At 29.4% G+C, this 13,987-nt stretch overlaps 4 protein-coding genes and 1 long non-coding RNA gene across 6 annotated transcripts in view; 3 read left to right on the top strand and 2 right to left on the bottom strand.

The window, feature by feature from the left end:
* LOC106785647 (methyltransferase-like protein 9) overlaps positions 1-2,643 on the top strand; it is a 33,323-nt gene extending 30,680 nt beyond the window's left edge. The window contains exon 5 of the transcript XR_001381552.1: positions 2,565-2,643. The gene's annotated coding sequence lies outside the window, so the exon portion shown is untranslated. The remainder of the gene's footprint in view (positions 1-2,564) is intronic.
* On the bottom strand, positions 1,428-5,185 carry LOC106785646. The gene is made up of 7 exons (XM_014746283.1): positions 4,967-5,185; positions 4,047-4,289; positions 3,555-3,933; positions 3,091-3,481; positions 2,879-3,001; positions 2,505-2,637; positions 1,428-2,355 (listed from the first exon to the last, which is right to left on the bottom strand). Exons 2-7 carry the CDS (start codon positions 4,286-4,288, stop codon positions 2,307-2,309), a joined length of 1,317 nt encoding a protein of 438 aa, XP_014601769.1. The 5' UTR covers position 4,289; positions 4,967-5,185; the 3' UTR covers positions 1,428-2,306.
* A 756-nt stretch (positions 5,186-5,941) lies between these two features.
* On the top strand, positions 5,942-8,603 carry LOC106785648 (Golgi to ER traffic protein 4 homolog). 2 transcript variants are annotated; one of them, XM_014746286.1, is made up of 7 exons: positions 5,942-6,106; positions 6,192-6,270; positions 6,637-6,871; positions 6,953-7,091; positions 7,173-7,313; positions 7,413-7,665; positions 7,733-8,603. In XM_014746286.1, the coding sequence occupies exons 1-6, from the start codon at positions 5,994-5,996 to the stop codon at positions 7,657-7,659; spliced, it is 954 nt and encodes a 317-aa protein (XP_014601772.1). In that variant the 5' UTR covers positions 5,942-5,993; the 3' UTR covers positions 7,660-7,665; positions 7,733-8,603. The 2 variants fall into 2 exon arrangements, with proteins under 2 accessions (XP_014601772.1, XP_014601771.1); XM_014746285.1 differs by having other exon boundaries at positions 7,413-8,603.
* Positions 8,604-10,594: 1,991 nt separating this feature from the next.
* On the top strand, positions 10,595-12,168 carry LOC106785649. Its single transcript, XR_001381553.1, has 2 exons — positions 10,595-10,763; positions 11,858-12,168. It is a non-coding gene; the product is annotated as an uncharacterized LOC106785649 (long non-coding RNA).
* On the bottom strand, positions 10,708-13,709 carry LOC106785645 (serine hydroxymethyltransferase, cytosolic). The gene is made up of 6 exons (XM_014746282.1): positions 13,081-13,709; positions 12,323-12,516; positions 12,010-12,221; positions 11,605-11,929; positions 11,006-11,505; positions 10,708-10,897 (listed from the first exon to the last, which is right to left on the bottom strand). Exons 1-6 carry the CDS (start codon positions 13,267-13,269, stop codon positions 10,731-10,733), a joined length of 1,587 nt encoding a protein of 528 aa, XP_014601768.1. The 5' UTR covers positions 13,270-13,709; the 3' UTR covers positions 10,708-10,730.
* Positions 13,710-13,987: the final 278 nt, after the last annotated feature.

Consider the following 13,987-nt stretch of genomic DNA (forward strand, 5'->3'; position numbering starts at 1 on the left):
TCGAATAAAAGTATGAAATACATTAAACGAGTTATATCGCAAAAATCGTCGTGTGAATGATTAAATTGATTTTACTAATAAATTCAGTAACCATCATACACGTATCCTCGTATAAAACTAGCCTAAATACATAGACGGATGCAACCGTCGTTGTATGTATATGTGTGTGTATGTATATCAACGTTTAGTATTCGTAAATCTAGCAGCTTGACATATCGAAAGTATTCATAATAAACGTAAAAACGTTTAATCGTCATCGTCATTATCATCATCATCATCATCATCATCATCATCATTATCATCAGCACATCTGTATTATTCGCTAGCTGCTACTTGCAGAAGACACATTTGTATGAAATTAGTGTAATTAGAAAAAACGTTAGTATTTCGATAGAGAGAGTTTGTTAGGTAATTAGATACTTGTATCCATATAAAATTTTGCTATTTTATAGCCAAAGATTTAACGCGTTCATATAGCCACAGTCACACTTAAAACAAAGAAGACTTTTACACACGCGAAAATCTCATTTACACTTTTCACATTCGTAATCGTGCATACGCGTATATCTGTGTGACTTATTACACATTTATATTTAATATTAATAAGAAAGAAGGAAACATTTCACCATTCGTAGAAATGTGTTATTGTTGCTTAAAAGGATAAAATTTTAAACTATTTTACTTTCTCTTCCTCTTTTCTCTTTTTCTTTCTCTTTCTCTCTTTTTCTCTCTTTTTCTCTCTTTTTCTCTCTTTTTCTCTCCCCCCTCCTCTTTCTGTTTTCATCAGTAACGGAATTTAATGAAAAATATTCATTAGAAGGAGCTAATTCTTTTCTTTTCCTTCTGTATAAATTACATTGTGGTATCAATCGACTAAGGTAAAAAAGTTCCTAATCAATATTCAATATACAATTTTTAAGAAAATGATTTAACGTCGATGCCAACCACAATTTTTAAAGACAGCTACAATTTATTAATTCTTTTTTTTTTCGATGTGATCGCAATAATATAACGAAATTATTTATCGTTCAACAAATATCTATCGAAAGTTATATATTTAATTAGTTTACTTTTTTTTTTTCTTTTTTTAATCGAGTCAAAATGTGCAATTCGCGTGCCACATTTTTACCTATGGAGCTTAAAATATTGCGTTATTACCTAACTTTCCTTTACATATGTATTTGCATAAATACATTTATAATTAATAAAACTAGAAATAACAACAATATATGTTCTTCGTTTTTTAACTTTACAAATAAATATTAAAACAAATGCACCTTATTATCGAGAATACAAAAGTGCGTTATTTGTTATTGTTAGTAATAATTCATGAACGTTTAACTGTCGACCAGATCTTTCTCTCTCTCTCTCTCTCTCTCTCTCTCTCTCTCTCTCTCTCTCTCTCTCTCACGCATACACTCTCTCTTTCTCTCTCTCTCTTTCTTTCTCTATCTATCTCTTATTATTTTTTTTATATAACATAAATAATAAATTCTTTCATTTACTAAGTTCATAACAAACGTACAAAATCTAAAATAATACAATGTGAGTATTTATGAAATCACAATTCCTTCTTTGTGCTTTTTTTAAAGCTTCCAATGCTTTCGTTTAATAATAATCCTTGTCGAATCATACAAATTCGAAAATCTTGCATTTATCATCCTTCAATGCCTATTCTCATTGCACCGATGATTAATTATAAATCCGTACGTACATCTAATATGCTTAAATAATTTTTTCTTTTTTTCTTTTCTTCCTTTTAGAAAAATCGTAATATATACCTTTAATCAGGTAATCATTGGAACACAATTGGCGAGTTATTAAAATAATCTACAATATCATCAACTATAAATAGACAATAGAACATAACTGTGATTCAATTTACATAAATAATATATTATATATTTAAATATAAGCTCCATAGGTAAATTTCTTTCGTCGACGAAAAATCAATCAAATGATAATAATAATTATAATAATAGTAATAATAATAATTATAATAATTATAATAATAACAAGATAATGGCTAGCCTGAATTTCTAATTTAACGCCGTGAGTGGTTTTTATCAGTTTTACTACATATAAATTTTCTTTGCTACCCACGTTTATCACAGTCCACGCATGACTCGTTTTGTCTCTTAGTATTTGAAGTCCTAAATGCCAACAACTTTTTTCAGCAATCCCACTTGGGTTTTTGTTTAGAATAAACTAAACAACCCTCTCATATACACTTTCTGACTAGAACACCATAGAGCGCAAAGACGAAACATTGGTCTTATACTATATTAAGCTAGAAACTAGATCATCTAGTCTAACTTGCGCTGTTCGCATAATTCTTCTAATCCGCCAGCTTTTCTATAATAAAATAAATATTAATTATAATCTTTTTTTTGTAATATTTTTATTTAATATTTTTTATATTGAAATTGTATACCGGATATTCCATAACTGGTGATACAAATGATCAGAACAACCTGTATATTAAAATTATATTATATACTTACAATGCGGGAAGATAAGGAGTACTGGTATGATCTAACCGATGTTTATCTTCATTTTTCCAGCTCACGATTGGTATAATAGGTGGTGGTATAATACTCCTCAGAGATTGTACAAGCTGTATCGTATCGATCAAAGCTGTGCAGATTAATAATATCAATTAATCAATGCAACGATAAACATCACAATGAATAAAAGAAAAAAAAAAGGCAGAAAAAATATATGTAAGCAAAAATCAGAAAAAAAATTAATCTATGTCTACAAATCTACTATGATGCAAAATTATTTGTGTTAAGAAATATAAAATATGAAATAAATAATAAATAATATATATATACATGTATGAAATTAAAAAATCTTTTTAGTGTGAAATTATTACTTTTTTGTAATGCTTCAGATTGTTTCCCATATGGCTTGCACATAGCAGGACGTATGCAAGTTTTCATCCTGGCCGTGTTTTTTATAACTTCTGCGTAAGCTCTAATAATCTTTTCTTGTCCAACTAAATGAAAATTCGTAACAGTTAGTAAGTAAACAAAAACAATCTACTTTAATATATACAAAAATATTTCGTAATTATTTGCAATTTACCTTCCAAGTTAGAAGAACTTGAACGTGAACCCTTTTCATTTTCTAACGGCCAAGCACCATTGTGTAAAGCTAATAGATCTTTATTTGCATTGCTTAAACTTTGAAGATTACCTAACCCAAATCCACTAAGATTGTCCAAATTATCCAAATTTGTTCGTAAGAACTCTGTCAATTTGTGATCCGATATAGGAATATTAGGTATTAGCGATTCGTAATGCTGTTTATTGGTTGGTACTTTTTTTTCTTGAGACACAGGCCGATGTGGAATATTTAAAGATGGACGGCTAGGTGGACGTTGTATATTCATTTGATTACCACCACCTCTCATTTCCGACATGTCCGCTCCAGTTCCCATCGGTAAGTGTGTGTTTGGATTACCACCACTTAAAGCCTATAATACAATAATAAAATACATATCCTACACACACATGTATATAAATTGATGATCATGATTTTGTACTTACTGGTTGAAAATCTGTATTATGTGGAAAGCCAGAACGTAAAAGGGACGTTGTAGCTTCATTTTCTTGAATATATGTGGGTGCCATATGACCCATCTTCTGCATCTCAAACTGATTCTTGTATCTGCAAGCTGGATTTGGACAATTTTGTACAATCTCGATGATAAATTCCTTCTCCATTCCAAAATATTCTCGTCCAATCGTATAAGATTCCATAACAGCCCTAACTGTTCCCTCCAGTCCCAAATGTATACCCTGTGGCCCAGTCATGTGCTTCATCATCACCGCGTTGGCAAAATGTTCATAAGGTAGTATTATTTTCCCATTTTCTCTCAATACCAATCTTCCTTGTGAATCAACTGCTATTCTGGATGCCATCATTCTGTATAAACATTAAAAATAATATTAAAGAACAGCTTGGTCGACAAAACATAAAAATTGTGTTAGAAAATATATTAAAATATCTAACAAAAGAATATATATTTTTATTCTTACTGTAAATACGCAGCACTTGGTATTATAGATCCATCCTTAAATTCAGCAAAGCATTGTAACAATTCAATGCTAGGATTCCAACTTTTATTTTGCAAATATGCTTGAATTAACATATATGTTTTCTCCGTTACATATCCTGCGCTACTTGGGTTACCAGGGTATCCTGAACCTCCACCCGGTGGACCCATCTCTGTTTGCATACCTTTGGCAACAATATTTTTCATAGTTTCTGCCAAGTCCATTCTATATGTAAGATAAAGTCGATATACATAAGTCATCATATAATCATTGAATATTATCTTTGCATTAAAATAAACCATAAAAGTAAAGCGTGGTTTCATTCCACTCTTTAATTTTCTGGTATGCATACATATTCATATAAATAAAAGTAAAATAAAATAATAAAAAGAAAATGCACACACACATACATACAGACAAATAAAAAAAGAAAATTATGAAGTGTTTAAAGTAATCAAACTGAATATATTTCTCTGAACATAAATATCACATAAAAATTATATAACTGCATTAAAATTAGAGGAAAAGAATTGAATATTGCTAATAAAGAAAATAAAATGAAAAAGAAAGTAGGTGGCTCATAGTGAAGAGAGATCATCGTGCATTCTTCAAAGTAAGCCGCACGTGCAACAGGGCGCATCAGAGTTGAAGATTCATGCAACAATATCAGGCTATAGTGTCGCGTTAACAAGGTACTATATGTTTCAGTCATCCATATCGACAAAAAAACTAGTCGATGGTAACGTAAACCTTGGCTAGTCTTACATATTCGGCCATTGTTATCGCTAGAGCGAGCGTGGCCAGGGTGTGAAGGCAACGAAACGATAAAAAAACATTTCTACGAGCCACCGCCCCCCTTTGGAAAGTAGCGGGAGGGGAACGAAAGTTTTCTCAAAACTCACCCCGCACTGGGCAGCCAGGGAACTCCTTTCACCGTAGACGGGAAGCTGGCAACGGCTACGACGCCCGTTCGCCTCCTAATCCTTTCTACTCGACATGTTAACGCAATTAATTAATTCCCGTTCGTATTTGCAAATAACATAAATCGCGATAATTATTTCCGCGAGTATAGTTTCGCCGGTTTGCCGCGAGAGTGCGCTCCCGACGCATCGCTCCTTCACACAACTTACCCCCACTTTCCTGCCACTACCATCCTTTCCTATCCCCACTCCCTCTCTCCTTCCCTCTCACTCACTCTTACCCACTTGCGGCCCAGCTCTAAAAACGGACTCATTGTTGCGCGCCGACCAGCGCGAATCGTTCCTCGAGACAGGTGACGCGACAACGCTTTGCGCATTTATCAATATTACTTTATCTTTTGTAACCGATACTATATATGACAGTTATATGCGCTACCTATGACGGCTTTTGGAAACAGTGCGCAACGTCTAACCCCTTTCCTTCTTCCCCGTAACAGCCATTACTACTTTTTTCTTTTTATTTTCCCAGCCGCTTAATATTAAAATATACGTTACTTTGCGTTACCATCCTTATCATAAATTAATATTTATCAATGAATTATATATATATATATATATATATATATTATTTCATGTTATTAACAATCATTATGACTCTTATCGTTTATTTTAAATAGGAAAATTACCATTAAAAAATATGCGAATCATACGAGTATATGTTTCAACATTTTCATTTTATTTATTATTTTTTTATTAATTATAATTAAACCAAGAATATATTAGATGCGTATTTTTTTAGTTGCTTCGCGTGTCAAACGCGATCTATGAAAAATAAAAATGTTGAATAATTTAATAGATAATAATAGAAATATTTCCTCGTGAGATTTGAATTTTGATGTACATTGTAATTCGTTGACCGCATTTATTAATCGAAAAGCAATGGTACCAATTGTAAAATAATCTCGTCGGTACCAATTGATAAATAAAAACGTCCCTATCAAGCATAAACATGGCCTCGCGGTATAATCACGGTGTTCAGCGAGTTTTAGCTAAATTAGAAGCGTCTATTAACTCAGAAAATTATTATGAAGCTCATCAAATGTACAGAACTTTATATTTCAGGTGAGTTGGTTAGGATCATTAAAGTGTAGTGTTAAAAACATCAATTTTTGTACAATCACCATGATCACCTAACCTTTTTGTCTAGATATCTCGGACAGAAAAAATATGCGGAATTATTGGAATTATTGTACAATGGATCTTTGCTTTTATTACAGCACGAACAGGTACGTTAATGATGAGAAGTATTGTTATCACAATAAACAAAAATATTTCAAATGTTTTTTCAATAAAATCAACATATTAGACTCGTACCAGTCGGAAGAAGTCGACATTTCTAATAATAGCATCTATTTTAACTGCTTTGACATAAACATCATGAAAATTCTAAGTGATATTTCAAAGTTATTTGTCATCTATTTATACATTGCCATAAAATTCTTGTTTATTCAATATCTATGAAAAAATATCAATTCTAGAACATTTCACAATGAGGAAACGTTCCAACTTTTTGTCGACATTACTCGTATCAGAAAATGATTAGAATAATTGCTTTTTGAAGGATGTCGTACATTAAAACTATATTTTTACAGCATGCTAGCGGAGCCGACTTAGGAATCTTACTTGTTAACGTTTTAATACAATCAGAGTCTGAACCATCGTCAGAATATTTTGAAAAGATAACGCATTTGTTTAGTTTAATGAACCCGTTTTCTCCTGAAAGAGAAACATTTGTACAGTCGGCTCTTCGATGGAGTATTAAAGGAACAGATTATAAAACCGGAGATCCTGAATTACATCAAAGAATAGCACAAGTATTTTGGAAAGGTAATAGACGAAACAAAAGAAAATGAATTATAAAGTTGTTGTCTTAATCAACATATTGAATACATTTTCCTTGTTGTTTAGAAAAAAATTATATAATGGCTAGGCAACATTTCATACATAGTAAAGATGGTTCTGGATGCGCTGCAATGTTAGTAGAATTACATGAACAACGTGGATATTCAAATGAGATAGACCTTTTTATAGCCCAAGCAGTTTTGCAGTACGTATTCCAACATTGTTCTTCTTTTTGTTTTTTAATATTATTATATGGTATTAATTTAATTGATTTTGCATCTTACAGATATCTTTGCTTACAAAATAAAAAAACTGCGCAGGAAGTATTCAATTCATATACTTCTCGACACCCAAAAATAAATAGTGGTCCACCATATCTTCTTCCTTTATTGAACTTTCTATTCTTTTTATTAAAAACAATCGATAGGTTAGTATCCACATATACATTAAAAGCATATAAAGAAATTAAAATAATAATTTTGAAATCTCAGCTATTACATTTTAATTATTAAAATTAATTTTTCAGTGGTAAACTAGGAGTCTTTACAGTTCTTTGCGATCAATATCAAATATCTTTGAATAGAGATCCTTGTTATCGACAATATTTAGATAAAATAGGCCAATTGTTCTTCAATGTACCACCACCACGTCCTCGTAATACTGGATTATTTGGATCGCTTCTGCAATCATTTTTTAATGGTTTAGAAGAAGATTCTGATGACGAACAGCGAAATATAGCATCGACGTCGCATGCGACACAAGAACTTGACTGATTAAAGGTTAGACAACACTGTGCAGTGTGATCAAAGTAGTAAATACTGAATCTTTTTTATGCCTTCGTCCCAGATATTTTCAGCTCCTGTATCTCTCCATCGTATACCTGCAATCGTAAAACTTTAAAAGAAGTGATGCAGTATAGGTTTCAGGAAACATAGATGCAGAAGCCTTAGGTATGAAAGTATGTGGGGGAAGATTATCGAAAAGGATTTTAACAATATTGCTGCATGTATATACTGAATTCAGAATAGCAACGACAACAAATATAATTTGTTTTATTTACTAATATTCCAGTTTTTAAGGAGTTTTTGAGAAAAGAATATGAACACTAAATAAATATATGTGAACTATGAAATTATTCATATCCCTAGTTAAAAAATAAATAAAAAGAAGGAAATCATTTTGCACTCGCTGTAATGAATTCAGCAAATACAGGCTATAAAATAATAACCAACTTAAAAGTTTGGTCGTATGAATATGTCATTAACAATAAAATGTCCTATTTATCATACATAATATAATCATTATAAAGTCATGTATTTGCGCGTAATTGTTAGATCAAAGATTTATTTTATATAAGCTACAATCGCAAGACAAATAAAAACCTGACGTAATCTTAACATTGTAACTTCCGACATAAGGGTTCTTAACGCATTCGCTGGTATTATAAATATTGAGTGTAAATTGTAATTTGTAGTAGCAAGCAATATACTTATCTATTTTAATCTGCCATTATATATCACAATACAACACAAATGGAACTTTTGCTATTATAAGCAATCTTATATAATATATTGCATCGTAAGTTTAAAGAATATAAGAAGAAAAAGAAGATAATGAAGATAAAAAAAGGAATAAATAAATGAAGTTGATCGTGAACAATGAAATGATAATACTAAAAATAATTATAACATTGGCATGTGAATTGAAAAAGAACGGGCAAAAAAATAATATAAAAAAAAACAAACAATGCTTAATTAAAAATCTTAGATTTGTAATAAAAACACATTCGTATATGTTATATTCTATAAATATGTGTATATATATATATGAAATATTCTGTTATCACAAAATCAATGAATTTATTTCTCGTGAATTTGTGGGTGTAATTATTGAAATCAAATTAACACACATTTGATTATTTTATTTCCTGAGTGAATATATTATTAGGGGTTTTTTTTCATTTTTCCTTTTTCTTTAATAAGAAATAGAAAAAACAAGACAAATTTGTTAATATAATTGTAGGTATATAGAAAATCTTTATATAGGAAATATTTTTGCAATATTTAGAATATTGACGGATATGATATAATAATTAAAAAGAAAGCAACATCATAAAGCATAAAACATTTATGTTTAAATTATAAACATTTGTCACTATTTCTTATTTCATTTAAACAATAGTAAATATTACATCCAGAAATATCAAATAAATTCATGTGTTTAATATTAGAATACTCTCTCTCTCTCTCTACATAATGATCACATAACTGGCAGAAAAAAATAATGTACAAATATATACAATTATGTTTAAGATTCGCTAAAAATTAACTCAAAATCATTTTTAATTATTATTCTAAGAAAGTATAGTTTTCACGTTAATTCGATTGGTTCATTGGATGGTAATAATAATAATAATAATAATAGTAATAATAGTAATAATAGTAATAATAATAACGGCAAAGTTTTATAAAGTAAAGACATAAAAAAAGTAAAGAAACACTGGGCATAAAAATGACTTTGACTATATATATATAGTTCTATATATATATATACATATGAACTATATATATATAGTTCCTGTATATTCCTACTTTATTTTCGAACTACTATTGTAATTTGATCAAATACAATTGATTGATTGTTATAGAATAATATCCGCAAAGAAGTCATTCATATCATGCTCTGAAAAAGAACAAAAATTCAACTCTTCAAATGTTAGGTGTATAAATTGAGTGTGAGCTTTATTATGAATGTATCGGTTATAGGCTTCATACCATAAATAAATAAACAAATAAATAATTGATTAATAACAAATAAAATCATTTTAGCATGGTAACGAAAATTTATATATACGTATAAATATTTTATCTATTAAAAATATAATATCTACTTATTATATATACTATTTATCTATATATGAAAATAAAAATTAAATAATTATTGATATGTACAATTTATAGTAGGAATTGTCAGAGAACTATAGATAAAAAAAAAGAAAAAGAAACCTTGCAAATGAATATCTCGAAAGAAAACTTTATTATTATTATTTATTTTTTGTTTTCCTTATTAATTCATGTAACAATAAAAACAGTATAATCTTGAGTGTAAAATTCTCAGATATTATTGTGTGCAAAAAATAATAACATAAATGATCACATACGTGTTACATAGTAAATCAGTAAAATATACTAGACTGCAATATGTAATGCAATCTATATAATCCAAAACATTAGAAATAAATACTAACTTTTAATTATTACTTTCTTATTTAAATACCTTTTTAAAAAATCGTGTAGAATCGTAAATGTGTATGTGTATAGAAGGAGGGATGAAAACTTGAACCCGCAACGGTGCTAAACTTTAGCATTGGTAGCTGTTTCGCATGCGCGTTCGGCTATGTTTCTTACCTATTTATGTGTAAATATTTGTAACTTGTTTATAATACTAAACATATTTATAATAATATGAATATATCTGAAAAGAATAATATAATTTTTTCTTGAAAGGTCAATAATTTGTTTCTAAAAGATACGTTTAAATATAACATAGATTTTATATAAAGTATTTATTATATCCTACTTAAACACTATATATGTAATATATATATAGTTATAACATAATTTTTATATATATTTAAAAAAAACATTATTTTTATTACAGAACATAAAAATCAAATTTAAAAGAAAATAATTTTTTAACCCTTGATGGACGTATGTCACCTCCCACGTAATATCTAAGATTTAACCTTATCAAACACTTATCATCTTTCGCATGACAAGGTTAGTTTTATCAGAAAAATAGATGCGTTAACGTCCAATAAAGGGTTAATTAAGTGAACATATTGCTAATATCGTTCAATTCCTGGAATTGGAAATTGGTAAGAAAAAGTTTCAATTTCGCTTTTTAATGCAGCAACTTTAGCTTTAATATCAGGGTCAGTATTCAATACTTTCTTAAAGTCAACAAGTTTGGGACCAGATATTTTGGTTATTTCTTTAGATAATAGTAATCCTAGAAAAAAGAAAAAGTATAGTATAATATATATCATTAAACAAATTATTATACGATTAGATAAAATTACTTTCTCATTTATATAAATAAAATAAAAAATTATTTCACCTTTATGTATGAAGTCTGCGACTTTATCAATATCTTTTTCTTTGAGGCCACGCGTAGTCAATGCTGGCGTTCCTAATCTAATGCCACCAGGATTAAGCGCGCTTTTATCACCAGGAACGGTATTCTTATTACACGCTATAGAAATTTCTTCTAAAATTTTTTCTGCCTTAGAACCCGTAATTCCGAAGGGTCTCAAATCTACTAATAACATGTGAACGTCAGTTCCTCCGGTGCTAATCTTGTAACCAAAATCTTCTAAACATTTGCACAATCTCTTTGCATTGGCAATAATTTGTTTTTGATAAGCAAGAAATTCAGGTGTTTTTGCTTGTTTCATTGTTGTAGCGATGCCAGCAATCGCATGATTATGAGGTCCACCTTGAAGTCCTGGGAATACTGATTGATTAATCCTATTTTCTAAATCATACATTATTTTTGTTCCATCCTTTTTTACGCTTTTAACACCTTTTCTATAAAAAATGACACCAGCACGAGGACCTCTGTTTAAAAAAAAAATAAATAAACATAAGTACACAACACACACACATAAATTATAAGTCACAAGTTGAATTACTTTGTTAAATGTTTTATTAAATAACCTTAAGGTTTTATGAGTTGTAGTAGAGACAATGTCGCTATATTCGAACGGACTAGGAATTAAACCTGCTGCGACTAAACCAGAGATATGAGCCATATCGCTAAACAAATAAGCATTGTTTTCATCTGCTATTTCTCTAAACCTTTTATAATCTAAACATCTGCTGTAACAAGATACTCCTGCTATAATAACTTTTGGTTTAAACAATTGCGCTTGCTCTGCTAATTTGTCATAATCAATAAAACCTGTTTCAGGATTAACTTTATAAGGCATAGATTCAAAGAAAATGGATGTTGCAGAGATCTTCTTGGTTGCAGTAAAAAATCCTAAAAATTAATAATAAAAATATGACAATTAATAGAATTATGACATACAATTAATATAAACTAAAAAATATAATTCCAACCATGTGTAAGATGTCCTCCATCTGGAAGATCTAAACCCATGATACGACCATGAGGTTCTAACAATCCTGTGTAGACTGCAAAGTTAGCAGGACTTCCAGAATAAGGTTGTACGTTGCATCCCCATTCCTCGGGATTTAAATTAAATGCCTCTAAAGATCTTTTCTGTGCTAATATTTCTATTTCATCAATGTATTCATTTCCACCGTAGTATCTAATATATAAATACCACCAAATCCGATAAAGATATTATCGATATGACAGAATAAAATCTTAAGATAAGGAAGACGATGGATATGAAAAATAATAAGATACCTTTGTCCAGGAAGACCTTCGCTGTATTTATTATGAAGACAAGAACTTAAACATTGCAGTACACTGAGAGATGTGAAATTTTCACTGGCAATCATTTCAAGACCAGATTCCTGACGTCTCTTCTCTTTTTCCATTAATTTAAATAATTCTGGGTCGAGATCCCAGAGATTACCATACAAAATATCAGGCATTGTCTATAATTACACGAACGCACGTATAAACAGAAATAAAATAAGTAATTAAACAATTTTCGCAAAATAGTCGAAAAATTCTTCAATAATTCGCACACGTGTGCAGAAGACGAAAATAAATGGAAGAAAAATATAAATAACAAATTCTAATAGATATTAATAATTTGAAAGCTTAACGTCGAATGCCAATCTAATTTATTATTCTTCTTATATGTATTTAAAAAGTTCAAAAAGTTAAAGGAACGATAACCTTTGGCACAGTTTAATAACTCAATCATCAGCCATTAGTTACAAAATGTATTTTCAAAATGCCTCCTCATTTATTAATATCTCCTAAGTATGAGAATATGCAAATGAAGAAATTATTTTTTTTCTACATTTGCTATTCGTCATTTCTGATGGATCTAACACACATAGATCGTTTGAAAGAAAAGAACTCAAACAGGAAGGCGCGAATTTTTTTCGATAAATTTTTCTTTTTCTATTCTTATTAAATTATTCATTCTGACATAAAATTTACAACAAAAACTACAAAATTGAAGAATAAGAAAAACGTTGATTTCTTACTTGTTGATTAGGAATTCCACAGGTGGTCGTACAAGTGGTGACATGAAAACTCCTATGGAAACTGCCATAGATGCCAGAGAAGTGTTTTTGAATACACTCAACGTCATTCTTTATGCCGTATTTAATAGATAGTTTCTTACTGGTTAATTTGAGACCTTGGTGACTTAAATAAAACCATGTGCGAAGCATTTTCTTCTCACGAAAATATATTTACTTTAATTCAATTAATTAATTAATATCGATCAATAAAATAATTAATACATAAGTGTTTCTTCGGTCAACAGAGTAGAAATGTAAAAATAAATCAATTTTTATAGTACATATGCTTTATCCAAAGGTGATCCACTTCTAATAAAAATGTAACTTCTTTAATCTAAATTAGATAGCCTATGAGATAACCTACACTAGATTTCGTTGATCACATGTGAAGAGAAGAAAAATAAATTTCAAATATTACGTCTTATTCGTGAGTATGCGTATGTGATCCCTATGCTTGTTAAAATCTTTCTTGTTCCATATAAAGCTTTTCCATCTAACTTCTAACTCTAACTCTAATAAACCTTTCTATCTACTTTCTTTATTACTTAATATTTACTCCATCCAACGTCAAGCACAACCAATCGTTTAAATTACCAACGACGTAAAGTATATATATATATATATATATAACATAAATGGGAAGAACATGTTTCCTGTTTTAATCCTAAATCCATTCATTCCATTTTATTTTTTTTCAGATAATAATCTACTCGAATTTGATTTGATAATGTACATAAACGTATAACATGCTTATAGATGTGTTATACTAAAGTATCGACTTATCCATGTTGTTCGTAAACGTCATCGATTTAAACGAATACAAAAATATCTGCAAAATTCCAATTAATTTTTATCATAAACATATTAC

Source organism: Polistes canadensis, unplaced genomic scaffold, assembly GCF_001313835.1.
Source record: "Polistes canadensis isolate GaletaPanama2010 unplaced genomic scaffold, ASM131383v1 scaffold_54, whole genome shotgun sequence".
NCBI lineage: Eukaryota > Metazoa > Arthropoda > Insecta > Hymenoptera > Vespidae > Polistes > Polistes canadensis.

What these genes read in the sequence shown, in the direction of transcription:
- LOC106785646 (XM_014746283.1), bottom strand. Translation starts at nt 4,288, where the DNA reads ATGGACTTGGCAGAAACTATGAAAAATATTGTTGCCAAAGGTATGCAA. An exon ending in ATAATACAGATTTTCAACCA is followed by an intron (nt 3,482 to 3,554) that starts GTAAGTACAAAA and finishes ATTGTATTATAG; the next exon opens with GCTTTAAGTGGTGGTAATCC. An exon ending in ATCTGAAGCATTACAAAAAA is followed by an intron (nt 2,638 to 2,878) that starts GTAATAATTTCA and finishes TAATCTGCACAG; the next exon opens with CTTTGATCGATACGATACAG.
- LOC106785648 (XM_014746285.1), top strand. Translation starts at nt 5,994, where the DNA reads ATGGCCTCGCGGTATAATCACGGTGTTCAGCGAGTTTTAGCTAAATTA. An exon ending in ATAGCCCAAGCAGTTTTGCA is followed by an intron (nt 7,092 to 7,172) that starts GTACGTATTCCA and finishes TGCATCTTACAG; the next exon opens with ATATCTTTGCTTACAAAATA. An exon ending in TTATTAAAAACAATCGATAG is followed by an intron (nt 7,314 to 7,412) that starts GTTAGTATCCAC and finishes TTAATTTTTCAG; the next exon opens with TGGTAAACTAGGAGTCTTTA.
- LOC106785645 (XM_014746282.1), bottom strand. Translation starts at nt 13,269, where the DNA reads ATGCTTCGCACATGGTTTTATTTAAGTCACCAAGGTCTCAAATTAACC. An exon ending in TGGAGGACATCTTACACATG is followed by an intron (nt 11,930 to 12,009) that starts GTTGGAATTATA and finishes ATTAATTTTTAG; the next exon opens with GATTTTTTACTGCAACCAAG. An exon ending in ACAACTCATAAAACCTTAAG is followed by an intron (nt 11,506 to 11,604) that starts GTTATTTAATAA and finishes TTTTTTAAACAG; the next exon opens with AGGTCCTCGTGCTGGTGTCA.